The sequence below is a fragment of the Primulina huaijiensis genome, chromosome 13 (genome assembly GCF_012295235.1).
Source record: "Primulina huaijiensis isolate GDHJ02 chromosome 13, ASM1229523v2, whole genome shotgun sequence".
In the NCBI taxonomy this organism is placed as follows: domain Eukaryota; kingdom Viridiplantae; phylum Streptophyta; class Magnoliopsida; order Lamiales; family Gesneriaceae; genus Primulina; species Primulina huaijiensis.
This window is the reverse complement of record NC_133318.1, coordinates 74,847-91,674: the sequence shown is the minus strand read 5'-3', so window position 1 is coordinate 91,674 and position 16,828 is coordinate 74,847. Positions and strand designations below refer to the sequence as shown.

Sequence of the window (16,828 nt, the reverse complement as noted above, 5' to 3'; positions counted from 1 at the left end):
GACTGCCATTCAACTTGACAAAAAATTTTCCTCAACCATTCGTTAAAAGCTAGCTAGATCCAATATACAAGATGTTCCTATGGCATGACAGTGATGACACCGCTATATGATAATCATATGACTATAATCATGAAAAATACATAATATAAATATAAATATGATAAATCAATATGTTTAGATAAGAAAATAGTTTATTATACAAAACAAAGATGAATAATCAATGTCTTACCTTCTATCCCACGCGGTGTCTAATAGAATTGGATGCTCGTCATGTACCTTAATTATACGGTAATAAGATATTCATCGACATTAAATCACATTACAATTAACATGTCTTCATCATACATTCATCTTTGCAAGTGATCTAGCCGTAGCACCAACAACAATTTCACAACACCTACCATATTCGTCCAGTGTGCAAACAGAAAACTCAAGGTTCTATATCTAACAAAAAGCGTAGAGATGGAATAAGAAACAGAGTAGAACTTGTCGGATATCACCCTTTGTTCCTCAATAGTAAGTGCCGTAATACGTGGAAGGAGCCGCAGCCGGTTGTTGGCCTGCAGGCAATGCTACATTTGTTTCCGGCTGCGCATAAGCCTGAACCAATCAATAGATTGGAGTTTGATATTTCCAGGAAACGAATGTGACAATAAAATACTGACAAAAGCACTGGAAAAGTGGGTGATGAAAGGCGTGTAAAAGGCCAAAGGGAATCGCTTTCTACGTGGGGTGTGATTATTTTCCAAAATATTGTTCATCAGAGAATCTATGCCAGAGAAAAAAGGATATAAATGACAGTACAATACAACACTCACTACCTGTGTTGGATAAGTAGGAGGATATGTTCCATATGCAGCACTTTGGGATGTCGGTATTTGTGGGTGCGTGTAACTCGTTCCGTAAGCACCGTAAGAATCCTAGAAAACCAAAACACGGTATCAGCGGGTTATTTTCCATGCTTCTCAAAACTTTGATGTTGCTCAAGAAAAGACCACAAAATTATAGCACGTAAAATGACGAAGTTTTAGTAAAAACAGTTTCTGGTGACGAAATTTTCAACAATTAAGCAAGCACCTGTTGTGGATAGCCAGGAGTCCACTGTTGTGCCTGAGCTTGTGAGGCTTGAGGCCAAGCCTGAGGCTGCAAACCATAACCTGCTGCCCACTGATTCGGTGTGCTGGTATACGTGCCCATTGCTGAAGGGCCAGATGGTGAAACAAGTGATTTTGCGAGTTTAGTTTTGTCTGAGAATAAAGAATCCTCTGCATAGCGCTTCTTCGACTCAGCTACGCTCTTGTGGGGCAAAAACAGTTTTGTATGTCTATCATCAGCCTTCTTTATGGATTGTGCATCTCCAAAAAGATCCAAGAACTGCAAAAAGTATTGTTCGCAGATAAACTATCAATTATATTTCAATCCACTATTTATAAAGTACAACATATATAATGATTTTTAGTAGATAAATCTAACTTATATTTTTCTTGAAAAATTAGTTGATAGAACCAACTTTTATTTGATTAATTTTTAAATATAACTTAATCATTGTTTTTGTATAAATTTAGTTTCATATAAAACTATATCATGCGTAATTATTTTAAAAAAATATACAGTTAACTACCATATTTTTAATATATATTTGTTTTAAAATCCGGTTAGGGGAAATTCGGGATATGATTGAAATTTTGAAATTTTGAGTTGTTTAAATATGAAATATTTTTTATCAGGTTTTTTATTAATTTTCCCAATTATTTATTACCTCCAAGAAAATGCTCGACATTTCCTCTCTTTCCCCAAGACTTGCAACACTAGGGTTGGTGGGATTCGGCACTATGAATTTATCAACCAAGGAATCCAAGTAATCAATTCGCTTTGGAAGTGTCTGAATTGATTCTAAGTGGATCATTGCCTGCAATATTTCCACATTGAAAGAAGATGAGAACTCCAAACTGGAGAAGACGTGAGACCAATAGACAAACAAGTGTCTTACATATGTACATGCAGTCGTTCGATAAATGTGGAGAGAAAATAAGGGGAGAAATAATGAAGGACCAAAATCAAAGAAAGCCAGAAAAAGGGAGAACCTCCAAAAGGGGCTTTGACAATTGCGCAATCTCCAGCCCTTGATCAAGAATTTCCCTCGCCTCATCCACTTTTCCACAAACCTTCCAGAAAATATAAATGCATACGGGGAGTCACACAGCCAACAAGAATGGCATTTCTTCTTTCATATTTACAAGACCATGACCAATAAATACGTAATATGTAGTTTACCACTTTAAACAATGATAAAATCCACACACAAAGGCCCAATCAGAGGATGCTTAAGATAGTCATAAAAACAGCTGAGTTAACACTCAAAACATGTTACTTAGAGAAACACCAGTTTCCCAATTTTAGCCGTCAATAAAAGAAAGCACACATCCAAAAATCCCAATAACTGATTCCTCAAACAGAAGAACCGGCATAACTTAAAGCAGATCAACCCAAGTTTATTCTTACAAACGAGCACTAGACATCTCATAACATGAAATCCAACAGTCTAGCAGAAAACAATTAAAAATTATAAAACATACCAGGAACATAAACCGTGAGTACTGAGCAAATAACAAAGGTAAAGTCAGTGAGTGTTCCTTTCCTTTCTCGATTGCAATTGCCTGCTCATATAAAGAACAAGCATCTTCTAGGTTTCCCTGTGAAAGAGTTACAAGTAAACAAATATAGCTTTATACAAAAAATAAAAAAACTAATCACAATCTTACAAGGCGGTGCTCCATGTTTGCATGCTTAATTATTGCTTCTTGAAGTCCAGGTGAAATCCCAGTGTGCACAAGTTGATATGAAGCTCGAGCTCCAGATATGTCACCACGCTTTTCTCTAAATCGTGCAGCAAACAGATGGATCTCCGGTTGCCTCTGTTAAGGCAAAACATGATTTAAGCAACAAAAGAAAAAGAAAAGGAATAATTTTTCCAAGCAACTATCTTCTCTAAACACGAAATACCGATTCACCATCAAAACATTCTTTGAGATACACCATCCTATCTGACAATTTGAAGCATGAGTAATGTTGATAGTATGGAGCCGTATATAAAGGAAGAATAAAGTTCCCATCATTGTAATACTTAACAGAGGCGACACTACATAAACTTAAAATCCTAGTAACTTCTATTTTAGATCACCTTTTCAAAATATTTTCTTCAAATCGACTCAATGCAGTCATATCTAGTGTCTTTCAAACCCCTGAAAAAGTTCAATTTAATCTCATCTTTTACACATATAACAGAAAAGCATATAAGAACATCAACTTGGACACTAAAAAGAGCAGAGAACCAGAATGTTTCAATTTGGATTTTTCAATTTGAAATCCAAATTTCCAATAAGCTTCATACACAAATTCAGATATTTGTTCCGGAATTCCCAATCCATTACACCGAATGATAACGGGGGTACTGTTGCGGATGCTTTAGGTAATCTGGTATTCGAGAATCGGTGGTACTAGCTTTTGCAGAAGACTTGGTTGATTCTCATATGAGAGGTCTACATAAATAAAATATGTTTCTTACTTAAGAAATTCAACCACCTCACGTAATTGCTTTCTCCTAACACCCCCTTCTCATCTAATATCTGATTTACATTTAATAATCAGGTAGAGATCCACCAAACAACCCCCCACTCAAAAGAACACAGCAGTTTTGCTTCAAAGCTCATCTATAAACCGTATATAATAAAATATAAGCTTGTAGTAGGAGTCATACATTTCTCAGAACATCTCAGGAAAAAAATAAACAAGTCACCAAAAAAGAACAATGTATGTCTCAACCAGTTAAACAAGAGGCCCAAATTTCATTTATTCGCATCTCAAGCAAGGATACTAAGAGCTCTGAATAAATGAAGTATTCTAGCATGATCAAACATTTATCACAGCTGTCGCCAGAGAAGCAAGAAAGTTAAAATGCAAAAACTGCTGTATTCCTGCAAAATCCTATCAACTTGGTAACCTTTGCAGTTATTATACATATAAACAAGGGCAACACATGGATCACATTATATTTATTGAATTTATGACAACATTTAATCGTTTCTACCTCTTACCAACAAGATGTAACTATGAAACAAATATCATATAAACAAAAGAGCCCATAAAATAAACTGATACATTCTACCTATTTCAACTGAAAGAGTTTGATGTCACCTTTTACCATAAATGTAAACAATACACGAGATGAAACCTACCAGCCTTTCTCAAATGGAGATTTAACCATATATAAAATTTAAGTATGAATATGCTGTTATTGAACCACATACCTTCACGAAGACCTGAGTAGCACGAGCAAGGGCATTATCGGCAAGCTCCATACTGCCACTAGCTTCCATACACAAAACATACCGTATCCAGTATTCAGGATAATTGGCACATGCTATAAGACATCTTTCATATAGCTTGACAATCTGAACATAAAGATAAAATTCAAAACCAACTTATTCAAAGTCACGTAAACGAAAAGAATAAACAAGTACTACAGAGAAATGCACAATTAATATTGAGCCGTTGAAGCAGGAGGCCCTCAAATACGGAGGGGGACCCTCTTTGCCTGACAGGTAGATGGTTAGGAAGATAAGAACACACCTGCATGCATAACATAGGAATTTTAACACAAGCATATTGTCATACAAGGTATCATGAATCCAGAATTTTGACTCGCAGTTTGAGGTACTAAGCCTTACAGATAGCAAAGGAAGGCTCATGCTTTAGATCAAGTTCAACATCCCATTTATGAGATGCTTCTCCAACAAATTATCCAATAAAGCACACGACACGGCAGATATTACTTCACTGTAAGTAAATTTATAAAAAGGACAACTCAAGCTACGTGGCGAGTAAAAAAATTCTGAAAAAACCAAACTTGTATACCTTATTGAATTCATCTTCACCTTCAACAAAATCAAGATAGTCATGCCAGTTTTCGAGCTCTGCAGCATTTAGGGGCCGTACATGAAAGTAGGGCCTCCTAATAGCTGTTTCGAAACCAATTATCTTAAAATCAAACTCTTTAGCCCTCTTATATATCTCTTCCCTAATGGATATGTACTTCTCCAACTCCTCGGCATCTTTTAAGTTTGCGTTAAGAGGCTTAAAAGACTGTTCCAAAGCACCAGTGGGTATCTCTCCCTCATTTTCTTCACTATTAGTTTCTGAATTTGTAAAAGCTGTGGCAGCAGCTTCCTCAGCTGTTCTCAACTCTGATAGAGGCCTATTGGCAACCAACTCTTTAAAACTGTAACATCACAAGCTAAAATCGTCAGTGCTATGAAGAAAGTATTAGAATGATTGTAATAACGCATACCGTCCATGCGAAAAAAACGTGTTATCACCAGTAAAACTATTTGACAAAGAAACAATCTGTTTTCAGATAAACACAAGAAGCAGTTGGTTAAAATTAAATGGAATGCCATTGGCACTCCCAAGGCCTTCTTTTCCTAGCCAGGGTGAGGAAAAGGCAAAAATTGAAAGGAAAGAACTGGCCAAAGTGGAACAAGGGTATGGACATTTTTCAAAAAATGACTACAAAACATACCACTTTGTTTCTTCTCAATCTGGGTAGGTATAAAGAAAGGGGCACTAATACGGGTGGGTACAAAAGATGCTTACAGGGGCTAGAATGAACCAGTGGAAGGAATTTAGAGCACAAAACAAAAGAATGAACAAACTTACACCTCACATCATAAACTAACCTACACAACAACAAATCACAACCCACCAAATACTACTTCAAATCTCACTTCTTAACCATAGAATGGTATCAGGGCAAACAAACAGCAAAAAAACAAAGATGTTACGTGGTCAAAACTCAAGAGTAAAATGAAAGTGATAACATAGTCGAGACTGAGGATGTTAAAGAAATATGAGTTTAGAGAAGAGAGCAAGGCCTGAAGTTTAAAATATTACCCCTCAAAATAGCGATCCAGCTGCTGATTTGGAACTCCTAACACCCGTGTGTATAATGTTGCAATACGAGGCCAATCTTGTTGAGAAATTTCATACTCAATGAATTTGTCCCAAAGAGGAAAGCATAAATAATCACTTCCAACATACTCTAAAGCTCTTTCAAATAACCTGGAACACCAACAGAAAGGAAGAAGTTGTGTTATTCCATAAAGATGCAGGTTAATCCATGATCGACCACATAAGCATCTAAGAGGTATGGTGTTGCGGGGGTGATAATTCACTCAAAGAGCACTTGACAATTCTGAGCTAAGGACAAATGACACTGCATTTACCTTCCTCAAAAGAATCTTACACAGCTCGTCAAGACTCAAGGGAGTAGTCATGAAGGCCATCTTAGCCTTATTGGGGACCATCTTCCTGGCAGCAATTGTATATTGATGCACCTCATGTGCCATGGACAAAACAGCAAAAATTCACGGAGAAGAAAATTACTACAGCAGAGCCCTAATGAGAAGTATAACCGAAGGGGTGATGAGGAAAAGAAAAAAATCGTGATAGCACTTAAAGTAGCCACCGATTCAAGGGTTAACACAAGCAGTTGTTTATCTGAAGTGTATTCTCAACAAACCTTTAAACCTTACACTTCAAAAATGGCTGTTGCGTACAGGCTGAAACCACGTTAGAAAGCAATAAATGGTCACTTCAACAACGAAACATCAAGGAATCATGGATAACCACACAAGCTAAACGTGAGTAAACTGATCCTGGAAATTACCTTCTGATAGCATCTGGATCTCCATAAGTGCCGACTGCAAATACACAATAGTGCAACCACATGTCAACAGAGTAGGTTACGCTTTGAACAGCTCGTTCATAAACCTCCGCAACTTTGTCCATTGAGATTAGGCGTGCCTCATGATCAGCATACTTCTTCCAGTAACCATAGCAGAGAGGAAATTCCGTTAAAAAAGCATCATATACTTTTTGAATCTTCAAAATCTCTCCCTAAAAATTAAAATGAAGACATGCAAGAGTTCAATTTGCTTGAAATAGCTGGAAAAGTAGAAAAAAATAAAAATAGAGGCCCATCGAGTATTATTAAGAGGCATTCATGCAATAGATAAACATCATATTCATTGAGAAAATTTTACAGTTCAATTCTTGTTCAAATCAGTAGCAAAGGTAAGGAAAAGAAATGAGCATCAAGAAAACATAAACTCCAGTCCATCAGCCACACCTCTGCCACTCTCTCTGTCTCTTCAATCAGGGAAGTCCAAGCATTAAAGTCCAAGGAATTAGCCTTCACAATGCTCCACAATCTTTCTTCTTCTGCACTTAGACCTGGCATAAATTCTTTAACATCATAAGCAACAAATTCAATAGAGAGAGAAAAACAAAGAATTTTTTTAATAATATTCTTGACCCTAACACTGCATTATAAGGAAATAGTTTGAAAATCATAAAGTACGCTACCATAAGTAAACATGATTGTTCCACATGCATGAATTGAAAAAAAACCACTGAGGTTCCAAAATCATATGGAATTTGTCAAAACAAACAATCAGCATCAGTTTTGATTATCATAGGGTTTAAGTTAAAAATGTCATAACTCATAAGGGGTGATAACAAAATTCAGTAAAGACAACAAATACATAATACATCACAATATTAGTTTTTCTCTTGTATGATACTACCACAGTATAAGTTCAATGACTGATGCAGTTCAATCTTTTCATTCTACTATAATTAGTGAATGAAAGTGATATTTCCATTTTATCAATGCTTATCCTTAATGCAATCATTGGTATCTACACAGAAATCAAAGACAAATTGCATCAAGACCCCTGTAAAAATTCAAAAAGCAAAAAACCTCGTAAGAAAAAAATATTACGTTTTATAACCCTGTGTTTTGAAAAATCAGGCATAAAACCCCTTACAAATGGGATAAATGTGCTTGAATTGTTTTAACAAAGGGGTTAAATGTGCTTTATTTTTAAAAAAATGGAGAATATATAAGCCTATTAAAATTTTTTAACTTCCAATGTTGTTTCAAAGGACATGCAATGTGCGACCTGACAAGTATATGGTGTCTTTCAAAGCTGTGATTTAAATTTCAGCAAAGGTGAGAAAGCGTGAGGGAATCCATATAGTCATATACTACTTCCTCAGTGTTATTTACAACCAGGAGCCAAAAACCCCATGTGAGTCAATCGATCAAAATGAAAAAGATAGGATCGACAAGGGTCTAAAAAGCAGAATGGACACCAGAACCACCTAGAGGTTGATTCAACAAAGCAGATCCAATACCAGCATTTGAGGTGATCCCGTTTTCCATGACATTAGCTTTTGTCGCGTCCTCTGCTCCATTAACACCATTAACAGAAGAACCATAGCCAGTAGCTTGAGTTGAGTCTATAAAGAATTTGCAAAACCAAAAAAACGTTAATTAGCATCAAAGGCCATTAAATTAACGACTTGCTGCTCAAAAGTTTTAGAAGCTGTAGGTTTTGCATTACCAACATCGAAATTGGAACCACGAGCTTCATTTGGAAGGATGGATGAATCAAGTATGCCTTCCGAATAAGGCAGATTCTCTGGAACATTCACATTTTCAGTAGTTTGAACAGTGGAAGTATCAGCATCCGGTGCAGAAGTGGTTTCACTCAGATCATGGTTATCTATAGAAGAATAACCAGTAACAGCAGATGTCCGTGCCACCACAAACTCGCTGTCTCCCATAGTAGAAACCAATAGCCTACCAAGAAGTAGATAAATACAAAGGAATTACATATAAAGGGGAAAACATTCAGGCAAGAAATATTGAAAACATGACAGCACCGACACAATCCTGAAATTATTCAGTTGATAGTAGCAGAAAATTCACAAAAGCGTAAGTAAATAGCTAGTATTAAGTTCACTACACCATGGTCTGGGGTTGTTTCTTTCGTCCGTATCAATCCCAAATACCACGAAATATATCCAATGATTCGTGCCTAAATACTATGCTAATATTTCCATGGAAGCAAAAAATCTCTATCGTAAATCAGAATCCAATGAAATTCGGTATTTTCCGAACACTACACGTGTAATATTCGAATTTCAAGTGTATAATATGGCTTTCCCATGAGATAATGACATAGCAATATAACCAAAGTTCCCCAATTCCAATAGAAAACCCAATACCACGTAATTGCAGGAAAAAAACTAGGGACAAAACTGCAAAAAAAGGCTTAATCGAAGAACCCTCTCATTAACTAAATAATAATGCTGAAAACAAAATAAAAAAGATGCATAAAGAACTACAGCCAAAGAAAACACGCATGCAACACCGAATAATTCATACAGCACACTAAAACAACCTGAAATCGCGAATGAAGCCGTCCACTAATCACCCAACTTTAGTTACGCAAATTCTTGTGTTTTCTTCTGCTGAGCAGATGTTTCGTATGTGTTGAACTTTGAAGACAGAATAGAAAATTAGGGCACGGATGCCTTCTTTCTTTGTTAACGAATGGATTTCACTTTCTATTTATTTATATAAAATAATAATATATTAAATGACCGTGGCCATATATAATGAATGGGCTCAGCGAGACGGCCCAATACCAATCTGATATAATCCGTCAATTCGAAAACCGGGTTGGGCTCTATTTTATTTTTTCTAAATCCACATGTAAAGTAATTAATTATCTAATGCGAAATTTGATAGCCATGAATTTGGGCCTAATGCTTCCTTCTTCTTTCCCGGAGAGGGCCGATATCAGAGAAGCGAGGTACGATTCCGCCTATCTAGAGCCGTAGTGAATCTCTGTAGTTTTCGATTTTATCCTGAAATATAATAATGTCCAGCGGGTAACAAGTTCAGGATGTCACTTGGTCTGCCCGTGGCAGCGACGGTTAACTGCGCTGACAACACCGGGGCCAAGAATCTCTACATCATTTCCGTGAAGGGGATCAAGGGCCGTCTCAACAGGCTCCCCTCTGCTTGCGTCGGTGATATGGTTACGGCTACGGTCAAGAAGGGTAAGCCGGATCTCCTGAAGAAGGTGATGCCTGCAGTTATTGTCCGCCAACGCAAGCCGTGGCGCCTAAAAGATGGCGTCTTTATGTACTTTGAAGGTTCGAGTTACCTTTGATTCGTAAATCGTTTGTGTGCAGCTTTATCATTAGTTAAATTATGGGTATTCGGTTATTCTTAGAAGAAGGTCGATTGGATAGCTTGTATGGATACGAGATGGGTATAAGCGATTGGTTCTTGGAATACTATATTTTGATATTCATGTGATTGGAAATACACGAACCAATTTCTATATATGTAATTATATACATACGTGATCTTCTAATGCCATCTTCTTGATATTTATCCTGTCTGTTTTATTGCCAATGGCAGCCATTAAGTTGTTATGTAGATAATGTTTCCTGTCGTTCCGGTGGCAGATGGAGCTGTTGTCATCTCTCATAATTTTTCTTCCCTAACCTGAACGTTTCAGTTTTCCATGAAAGGTCTTTCTCAGGCCTATAATCCTATTCGTTTCCTTTCTCCCTAGGATACCTTCAATTTGATGCTCTTTGATCTCTGATGGATGTTCGTTGAATAAAAAATGCTTCCAAGCCGTTGTTTCTTTAGAAAACGGAAAGCATGGTCAGATTATAAGGTATTTTTTTTGTACCAGGAAGCTAGATACTAGAAATTTGACCATGAAAGGTGTCCCAACTCATTTTTCATTCTTGATTTTTGAGCATTTAATGGCGGATGTTCTGATGACCCAATAGTATTATAGTTGTAATAATAATAATTGGCATATATTTTTTCCCTCCTTTGGAGGTATAATGGGCTTGTTGCTATATTATTTTGCCAACAACTGCGCAGACTCGTTATTCTTAGATAGTTCGGTGCTTCAGTGTATACATGCGCTATCCTTATTTTCTGTACCTTGAATCTATTTTTAATTGATCTGTGTGCTACAACAAATTGGTTTTGTATGGGTTCATAATGCTTATTTGTTTTTGCAAATAATACTTTTTTATGATTATATATGCACATAATGCAGTGTAGGGGGGTCTCATTGTTAATCCCATAGGCGAAATGAAAGGTAGTCCTTCAAGTAGCCCCTATTTGATCTGGTTGAGTAAGAATTTTTAGCTCAAGCTCTGAGTCAACAAATTTTAAATAACTCAAGCTGCACAATTTATCTAAAGATCCTTTAATTTCTACAAAATCAAGTACTAAATATGTTATTTACACTTGTAAACTTGTTACTTAGATAAGCTTTTAAAAATGAAAAAAAAAATTATCTCTTGATAGAGTTAACTTGGGTTGAGACGTTAAATCCAAACTCTACTTGAAGTTGGATAAAATTTGATTTGTGTGTAGCTTTGCATGAGCCATGCATTCCTAGTTTATCTGCATTGCTGAATAGCAGGTAAAACTTTCTTCTATAACCTGTATCTCCTTTTGCAGGGACTGCTATCACTGACCCAATCGGAAAGAAATGTGCGGACCTGTGGGCTCGAATTGCCAGTGCTGCCAATGCCATTGTTTAAAAGTAGATGTTGGGTTTTGAAATTCTCGCGCTTTGAAATTTTAAACCAATATTGTCATTTTGGGTTATTTTCTTTGAATATTTTTTATTATCCTAGTTAATTTACATCTGCTAAAAAGTCTCGATCTTTTGCCATTCCTTTTATCTGTTAAATTAATTTACATCTGCTAGTGCTAGATGTCCCTAGAGCCCAAAGTTTGATATAATATGGGTGGTGATGTCCTACTGCTATTGGAGCGAGAAAAAGTTGGTAAGGAAAAATACCCACACACCAGGGATTCTAGTACATAAGCGTAGATATAATTTTTTTTAAAAAAAAACCTTAAATCATGTAAGTTTTAGCAAGTGACTAAGAGTAAATTTTCCAAGAAAAATGTTGCATCCACGTCAAATCTACAGCCCAAAAAATATTTAAACATATAATTTGATTAACTAATACATATATGTTTGTGATTCTATAAATTTATTATTAATGATGGAGAGAAGCAACAATTGTGGTTATAATTAATTACTTGTTTGGCACATATATAATTTAGGTGGTTATTTTAACCAAATTATAATGGGTCATGTGCTAGTTTAAAAATCTCTACTGCTTTATATGATTTTAGAATTGGGTTCAAAATTTAGTGTTATATTTAGAAACACGTCCATAAACTTAATAATTTTATATTTTTTATCATTATTCTCCTAAAAAAATATGAAATATTTCCTTTTAAGATAACAGCGACAGGGGACGCGCGTCGCCTGACAAGCATAAAGTTTGAATAAGAGAAACCCAAATGGAACAGAGTTGCTGAAGAGGCGCAGTAGCCACTCGCCGATGATTTCTTGCATACACTCCGCACGTGCGAATAATTACCACACGTGCACGAACAACTGCGTTTACTTTATTCTCAGCCATCATAGGATAAGGGTGTATAATGATTTTTGTTATTCGAGGTAATAATCATTAATCATAAGCTTTTTTCTGATTTATATCCTGATTTGGGACAGCCTTGTTAATATAATTCTACTTTCTTTGGAGTTTCAAGAATGACCCATGTCGATTTTTCGTTCATTTTTTAAGCCCGTTTGTGGGTTCTTTAAATTTTCGAATTTGGATGTGTATAATTGATATTCAATGGAATTCTCTTACATGGTCTCAAAGATATATTTTTTTTTGTGCAACATTTTTTTTTCAGCAGTTTTAGCCTTTAAGAATATACTGTTTCTTGATTGCCTTTATTTTAGTTTCGTTATCTTGTGTAATTAATTCAGCTGATTTTGTTTTGTTTGTTAGTTGTTTAGAATCAATATAGTAGATTATAGTTTTCTTTCAAGTATAGTGTCTGAGGAATCTATTGAATTAGGTAACTTGCGATAATTATCTGTGTAGAATTATTAGTTATTAATATGTTTAAAAGTTCAAACCTGTCCGTACTTGCCTCTATCATATGCTCTTCCCAATGTCAGCCAGTGTTGTTTTGTTGGTCATTGGAGATCTGTGTTTAGATTTCCAACAAATCGCAGTTCACTGCTAGGAGAAGCAAAGTTCATGAACTCGAGAATCACTTCTGCACTGTTGGTACTCGGTAGTCAAGATTTAGTTCTTTCAGTTGTGAAAATGTCGCATAAAGACTTAGCACAACCGAGAGACCGTGAAGCCATATTTAGATAGAAACGATCTACACAGGATACGGTTAAAACAGTTTTTTGGTCTGGGAAGATTTGTCACCATGTTGCCCTGTATAATAGATTTTGCCTACAATTTTAAGTCGCGTTTCTTCTGAAGTATGGGAAACAAAGTTATAGGTTTAAATTTTGCTTACAGCTCTATTAAAAGGTATATCATGAGCTAGAAGATGAAAGTATGAAATATTATCAGCTATTTGTTTCCGCTTGACAATATGAATGTACCATGCCATGGCATGTGTAGAGAATCATTAGGTTATTTACACTCAAGTGCCTCAGGTTTCGAGACATGGAACCACTAGGATTTGAGGAAGCTTTCCTTTGTGCAAGTTAAAGAGGTGACCGAAGATACGGAGTTTGCTTCATTTCACTGTGAGGTTTCTGTTATTTATGCACAAGTTGATGATGGAAGCAAAACCAGCTTTATCTATTCAGAGATCAGGCGGAAAACAACTAAGTAACTTCGGATTTCCAGGGGCTGTAACTTCTTTTCCTAATATTCTGAATCATAAAAAAGAATCATATCCCAAAATTTCTAACTCCCAGCATGTATCTCTTGAGAAGGACCTGATGCAACGTCCTCCAACTGTTGTTTCACCATTTTCTTCTAACAATACCACTGTTGGGCATATCTATTCTTCATCTTCAGGATTCTCTACCGATCTTCAGTTTTCATCTGACCAAAGACAAGAAAACCATCGCAGACAATCTCCATTCATTTCTCAATCAACAAGTGGTGGGAAATCAGTTGTATTGCCTCATCCTGGTGATCCCGGAGTTCTGCAATCCACCGCATCAAGTCATTTCAACCATCAAAGTGACTCACGGTGTCCCCGTTTTCTTGATGATAATAATGGAGACCCCATTGTCTACCAATCCGAGGATCTCGGAAAAATAAATGAATGGAAAGATTGGGCTGATCAGATTATAATTGATAACGATGAGTTGGCTTCTGATTGGGATGGGCTTCTTGGCGGTACAAGTTTTGCAGATCCAGAACCAAAGTTTGAGGTCAGTCTCTGTGCATGAGTTTTTCTGGCACTTGTTTAACTTTAGTGTGTTTGACAGTCCACAAGTTGCTCAATGCTGCAGACCAATAAATCCGAACAGATCCCAGCTACACCCAAAGATACTTGCGCCACCCCTGGTCGATGTTCCTCGGGAAATGCTGGTCCCACAAAACAGAGAATGCGTTGGACTCCAGAACTTCACGAGATCTTTGTTGAAGCTGTTAACAAACTTGGAGGCGGTGAAAGTAGTTATTCTCGTCTTACTGAAGTTCTTAAATTGGTACAAAATAATTGGCCTTCTACAGTTCCACTCTTTTAGCCATTCTATTTTTCATTCACAGGAGCTACTCCGAAGGGCGTACTAAAGCTAATGAAAGTTGAAGGCTTGACCATTTATCATGTAAAAAGCCACCTACAGGTATGTATTTATTGTAGTGAGATATATTGTTGAAACCGGCATTGGTAGCATTTCACACGCAGATTAATATGGAATGTTTCTTGAACTATAGAAATACCGAACAGCCAGATATAGACCAGAGACAGCAGAAGGTGTGCCTCAAGTTCTACCTTCTTTGTCTGAGCTATAAAATACTATATTCGTCAACATCTAACGAGAGACCAATTTTGTTCCTTTGCAGAGTCTTCGGATAAGAAACTTACTTCCATTGAAGAGCTGTCATCCCTGGACTTGAAAACGTGAGTATTGCAATCTATGTTACTGCAATAGGAAATACTTTTCTTGGGGTATATTTTGTTTTGCTCCCACCTGTTGTGTTCATCACAAAATTGTTCCCAATGTTTCCATTTGTTGGGACATGTCTGTACTTATCAGAACCATGCAAATCTTGAAAATCGGGTGCTTAATATACTCATAAGTTCTGGATAAAGCCAATTTCCACACCACATGTTTATTTGCTGATTTTTATGCATCTGTGCTCTTGAAAAAGGGGTATTGGGATTTCTGAAGCATTGAGGTTGCAGATGGAGGTCCAAAAACGGCTTCATGAACAACTTGAGGTATGACTTTGTGCTTTGCAAAAATGATGCTAATAGGAGTGCCTCTCAGTTTGTCGCTCAGCATGTATGACATGCTATGGAACTTTGAATGAATTAACACGAGCCTTCGATGATGAAGCCAATGATTAATACGCCTACCATGTTGGTGGACACGGCTAATTGTAAAAGGCCGTAAAGCAAATCATCTCTCACTTGCTCTGAGCTAGATCCTGTATATTCTAATAACATTGGGTAAACTGAGTAACGTCTATTCCATATGTTTATTCATCAATGTCATTACTGGGGTTAACATACTCAAGAAGCTGATAAAATAACTTGTAATTGATCTTTTACATTCTTGATTGGTAACCTAAAAAATTGATGTTTTACTTTAGAAGGAATTGAATTGTGCCATCTCTGGTAAACATGAGGCGACACTCTGGTCTTCCCTTCGAAGACTGACACTGATTTTTCTTTCTGCAGATTCAGAAAAATTTACAGCTTCAAATAGAAGAACAAGGGCGATGCCTGCAGATGATGTTTGAGAAGCAGTGCAAGTCCAGTTTAGACTTGCTAAAGGGTGGTTCGTCAACCAGAGACACGGATAACAGCAAACCAGGAGGTGGCTCGATTAGCTTGTCCACAGAAGAGCAAGAAACTGCGCAACCATTAATAGAGCAACAGATTCCAAAAGCCAAAGTTACGAGGAGATGCGATTCTCCATTATCAGAAAGCGCAAAAGCTCCTCATGATCTATAAACTCACTGATCCCCAGTTTCCCAGTAAGATTCCAGTGGTTTTCTTGTTCCTTCTACCAGACACAGACTCTTAAAACGCATTGGCTTCTTTACAGTTCGTTCATAGACAAGGTCAGAATCGCTGAGAGTTAGCTTTGTAAGAATTCTTTTAACCACTAATGATTGCACACTATTGGTATTGGCCGTGTGAATATGTTTTAAAACAATTGGTTTTCTGACATTGGAAATTTTAGACAGTTTGTGTTGCTCTATTTTTATTCTTCTTATAAAAATACATTTGTTATTACATGCATGTTATACATATTTCTTGAATGATCTCTTTATTGTCACTAAATATACCATTTGAAAGGGGCTCCAGCTATATACAAAATAAAATTAATTATATGTTTTACATAAAATCTTGTTTCAAATATATCTTACTCAGATTATCTAGCATTTAGTAGTTATATAATAAGACGCGGGAGATAAAGTAACTAAATTTATTATCTAAATTGATTTTATGAACTAGCTTCAATCTTCATATCCAAAACAACAAAAAATAATATATTTAATTTAATTTTTTTAATTACTGGTTAACAATTAAAAACATGGAAACATCGAGAATTTTACTTCTTTAACTCGATCACCCTTACTTCATTATGCTAAATATAAGGAGCACCTTAAAAAAATTCCCTTGATCTGTATAATAATGTTCTAAATTTTAGAAATTTGTTGACATCAATCTATATTTTTATGAAATAATGGTGTAATAAATATAAAATATACATACTTTTTACTATAACACAAGCCTGAAAAATGAATGAATGATATGAAATTTGCTTCAATAATATTTAACCAGGGGCCGGGATTTCAAACTTTATACTTTTTTTTTTAGTATTTTGATAAATATTATTATTTTTCC

General features: G+C 36.1%; 3 protein-coding genes across 12 annotated transcripts; 2 read left to right on the top strand and 1 right to left on the bottom strand.

Annotated features, from left to right (window-relative positions):
• Window positions 1–249: 249 nt before the first annotated feature.
• On the bottom strand, window positions 250–9,455 carry LOC140991768 (pre-mRNA-processing factor 39-1-like). Of its 8 annotated transcripts, none has more exons than XM_073461925.1 (16): window positions 9,309–9,455; window positions 8,643–8,704; window positions 8,466–8,543; window positions 8,224–8,361; window positions 7,187–7,290; window positions 6,725–6,954; window positions 5,950–6,117; window positions 4,915–5,278; window positions 4,308–4,451; window positions 2,763–2,915; window positions 2,577–2,693; window positions 2,085–2,165; window positions 1,760–1,909; window positions 1,078–1,374; window positions 822–920; window positions 250–600 (listed from the first exon to the last, which is right to left on the bottom strand). In XM_073461925.1, the coding sequence occupies exons 2-16, from the start codon at window positions 8,686–8,688 to the stop codon at window positions 511–513; spliced, it is 2,259 nt and encodes a 752-aa protein (XP_073318026.1). In that variant the 5' UTR covers window positions 8,689–8,704; window positions 9,309–9,455; the 3' UTR covers window positions 250–510. The 8 variants fall into 8 exon arrangements, with proteins under 8 accessions (XP_073318026.1, XP_073318027.1, XP_073318020.1 ...); XM_073461926.1 differs by having other exon boundaries at window positions 8,224–8,349; XM_073461919.1 differs by having other exon boundaries at window positions 8,466–8,704.
• Window positions 9,456–9,656: 201 nt separating this feature from the next.
• On the top strand, window positions 9,657–11,627 carry LOC140991915 (large ribosomal subunit protein uL14x/uL14z/uL14y-like). 2 transcript variants are annotated; one of them, XM_073462082.1, is made up of 5 exons: window positions 9,657–9,722; window positions 9,815–10,068; window positions 10,359–10,363; window positions 11,006–11,042; window positions 11,411–11,619. In XM_073462082.1, exons 1-5 carry the CDS (start codon window positions 9,661–9,663, stop codon window positions 11,491–11,493), a joined length of 441 nt encoding a protein of 146 aa, XP_073318183.1. In that variant the 5' UTR covers window positions 9,657–9,660; the 3' UTR covers window positions 11,494–11,619. The 2 variants fall into 2 exon arrangements, with proteins under 2 accessions (XP_073318183.1, XP_073318182.1); XM_073462081.1 differs by lacking the exons at window positions 10,359–10,363; window positions 11,006–11,042 and having other exon boundaries at window positions 11,411–11,627.
• Window positions 11,628–12,213: 586 nt separating this feature from the next.
• LOC140956388 (protein PHOSPHATE STARVATION RESPONSE 1-like) lies at window positions 12,214–16,210 on the top strand. Of its 2 annotated transcripts, XM_073413119.1 has the most exons (8): window positions 12,214–12,431; window positions 13,639–14,174; window positions 14,256–14,418; window positions 14,515–14,591; window positions 14,683–14,722; window positions 14,812–14,869; window positions 15,121–15,190; window positions 15,653–16,210. In XM_073413119.1, exons 1-8 carry the CDS (start codon window positions 12,413–12,415, stop codon window positions 15,926–15,928), a joined length of 1,239 nt encoding a protein of 412 aa, XP_073269220.1. In that variant the 5' UTR covers window positions 12,214–12,412; the 3' UTR covers window positions 15,929–16,210. The 2 variants fall into 2 exon arrangements, with proteins under 2 accessions (XP_073269220.1, XP_073269219.1); XM_073413118.1 differs by lacking the exon at window positions 12,214–12,431 and having other exon boundaries at window positions 12,438–14,174.
• The last annotated feature ends 618 nt before the right edge of the window (window positions 16,211–16,828 follow it).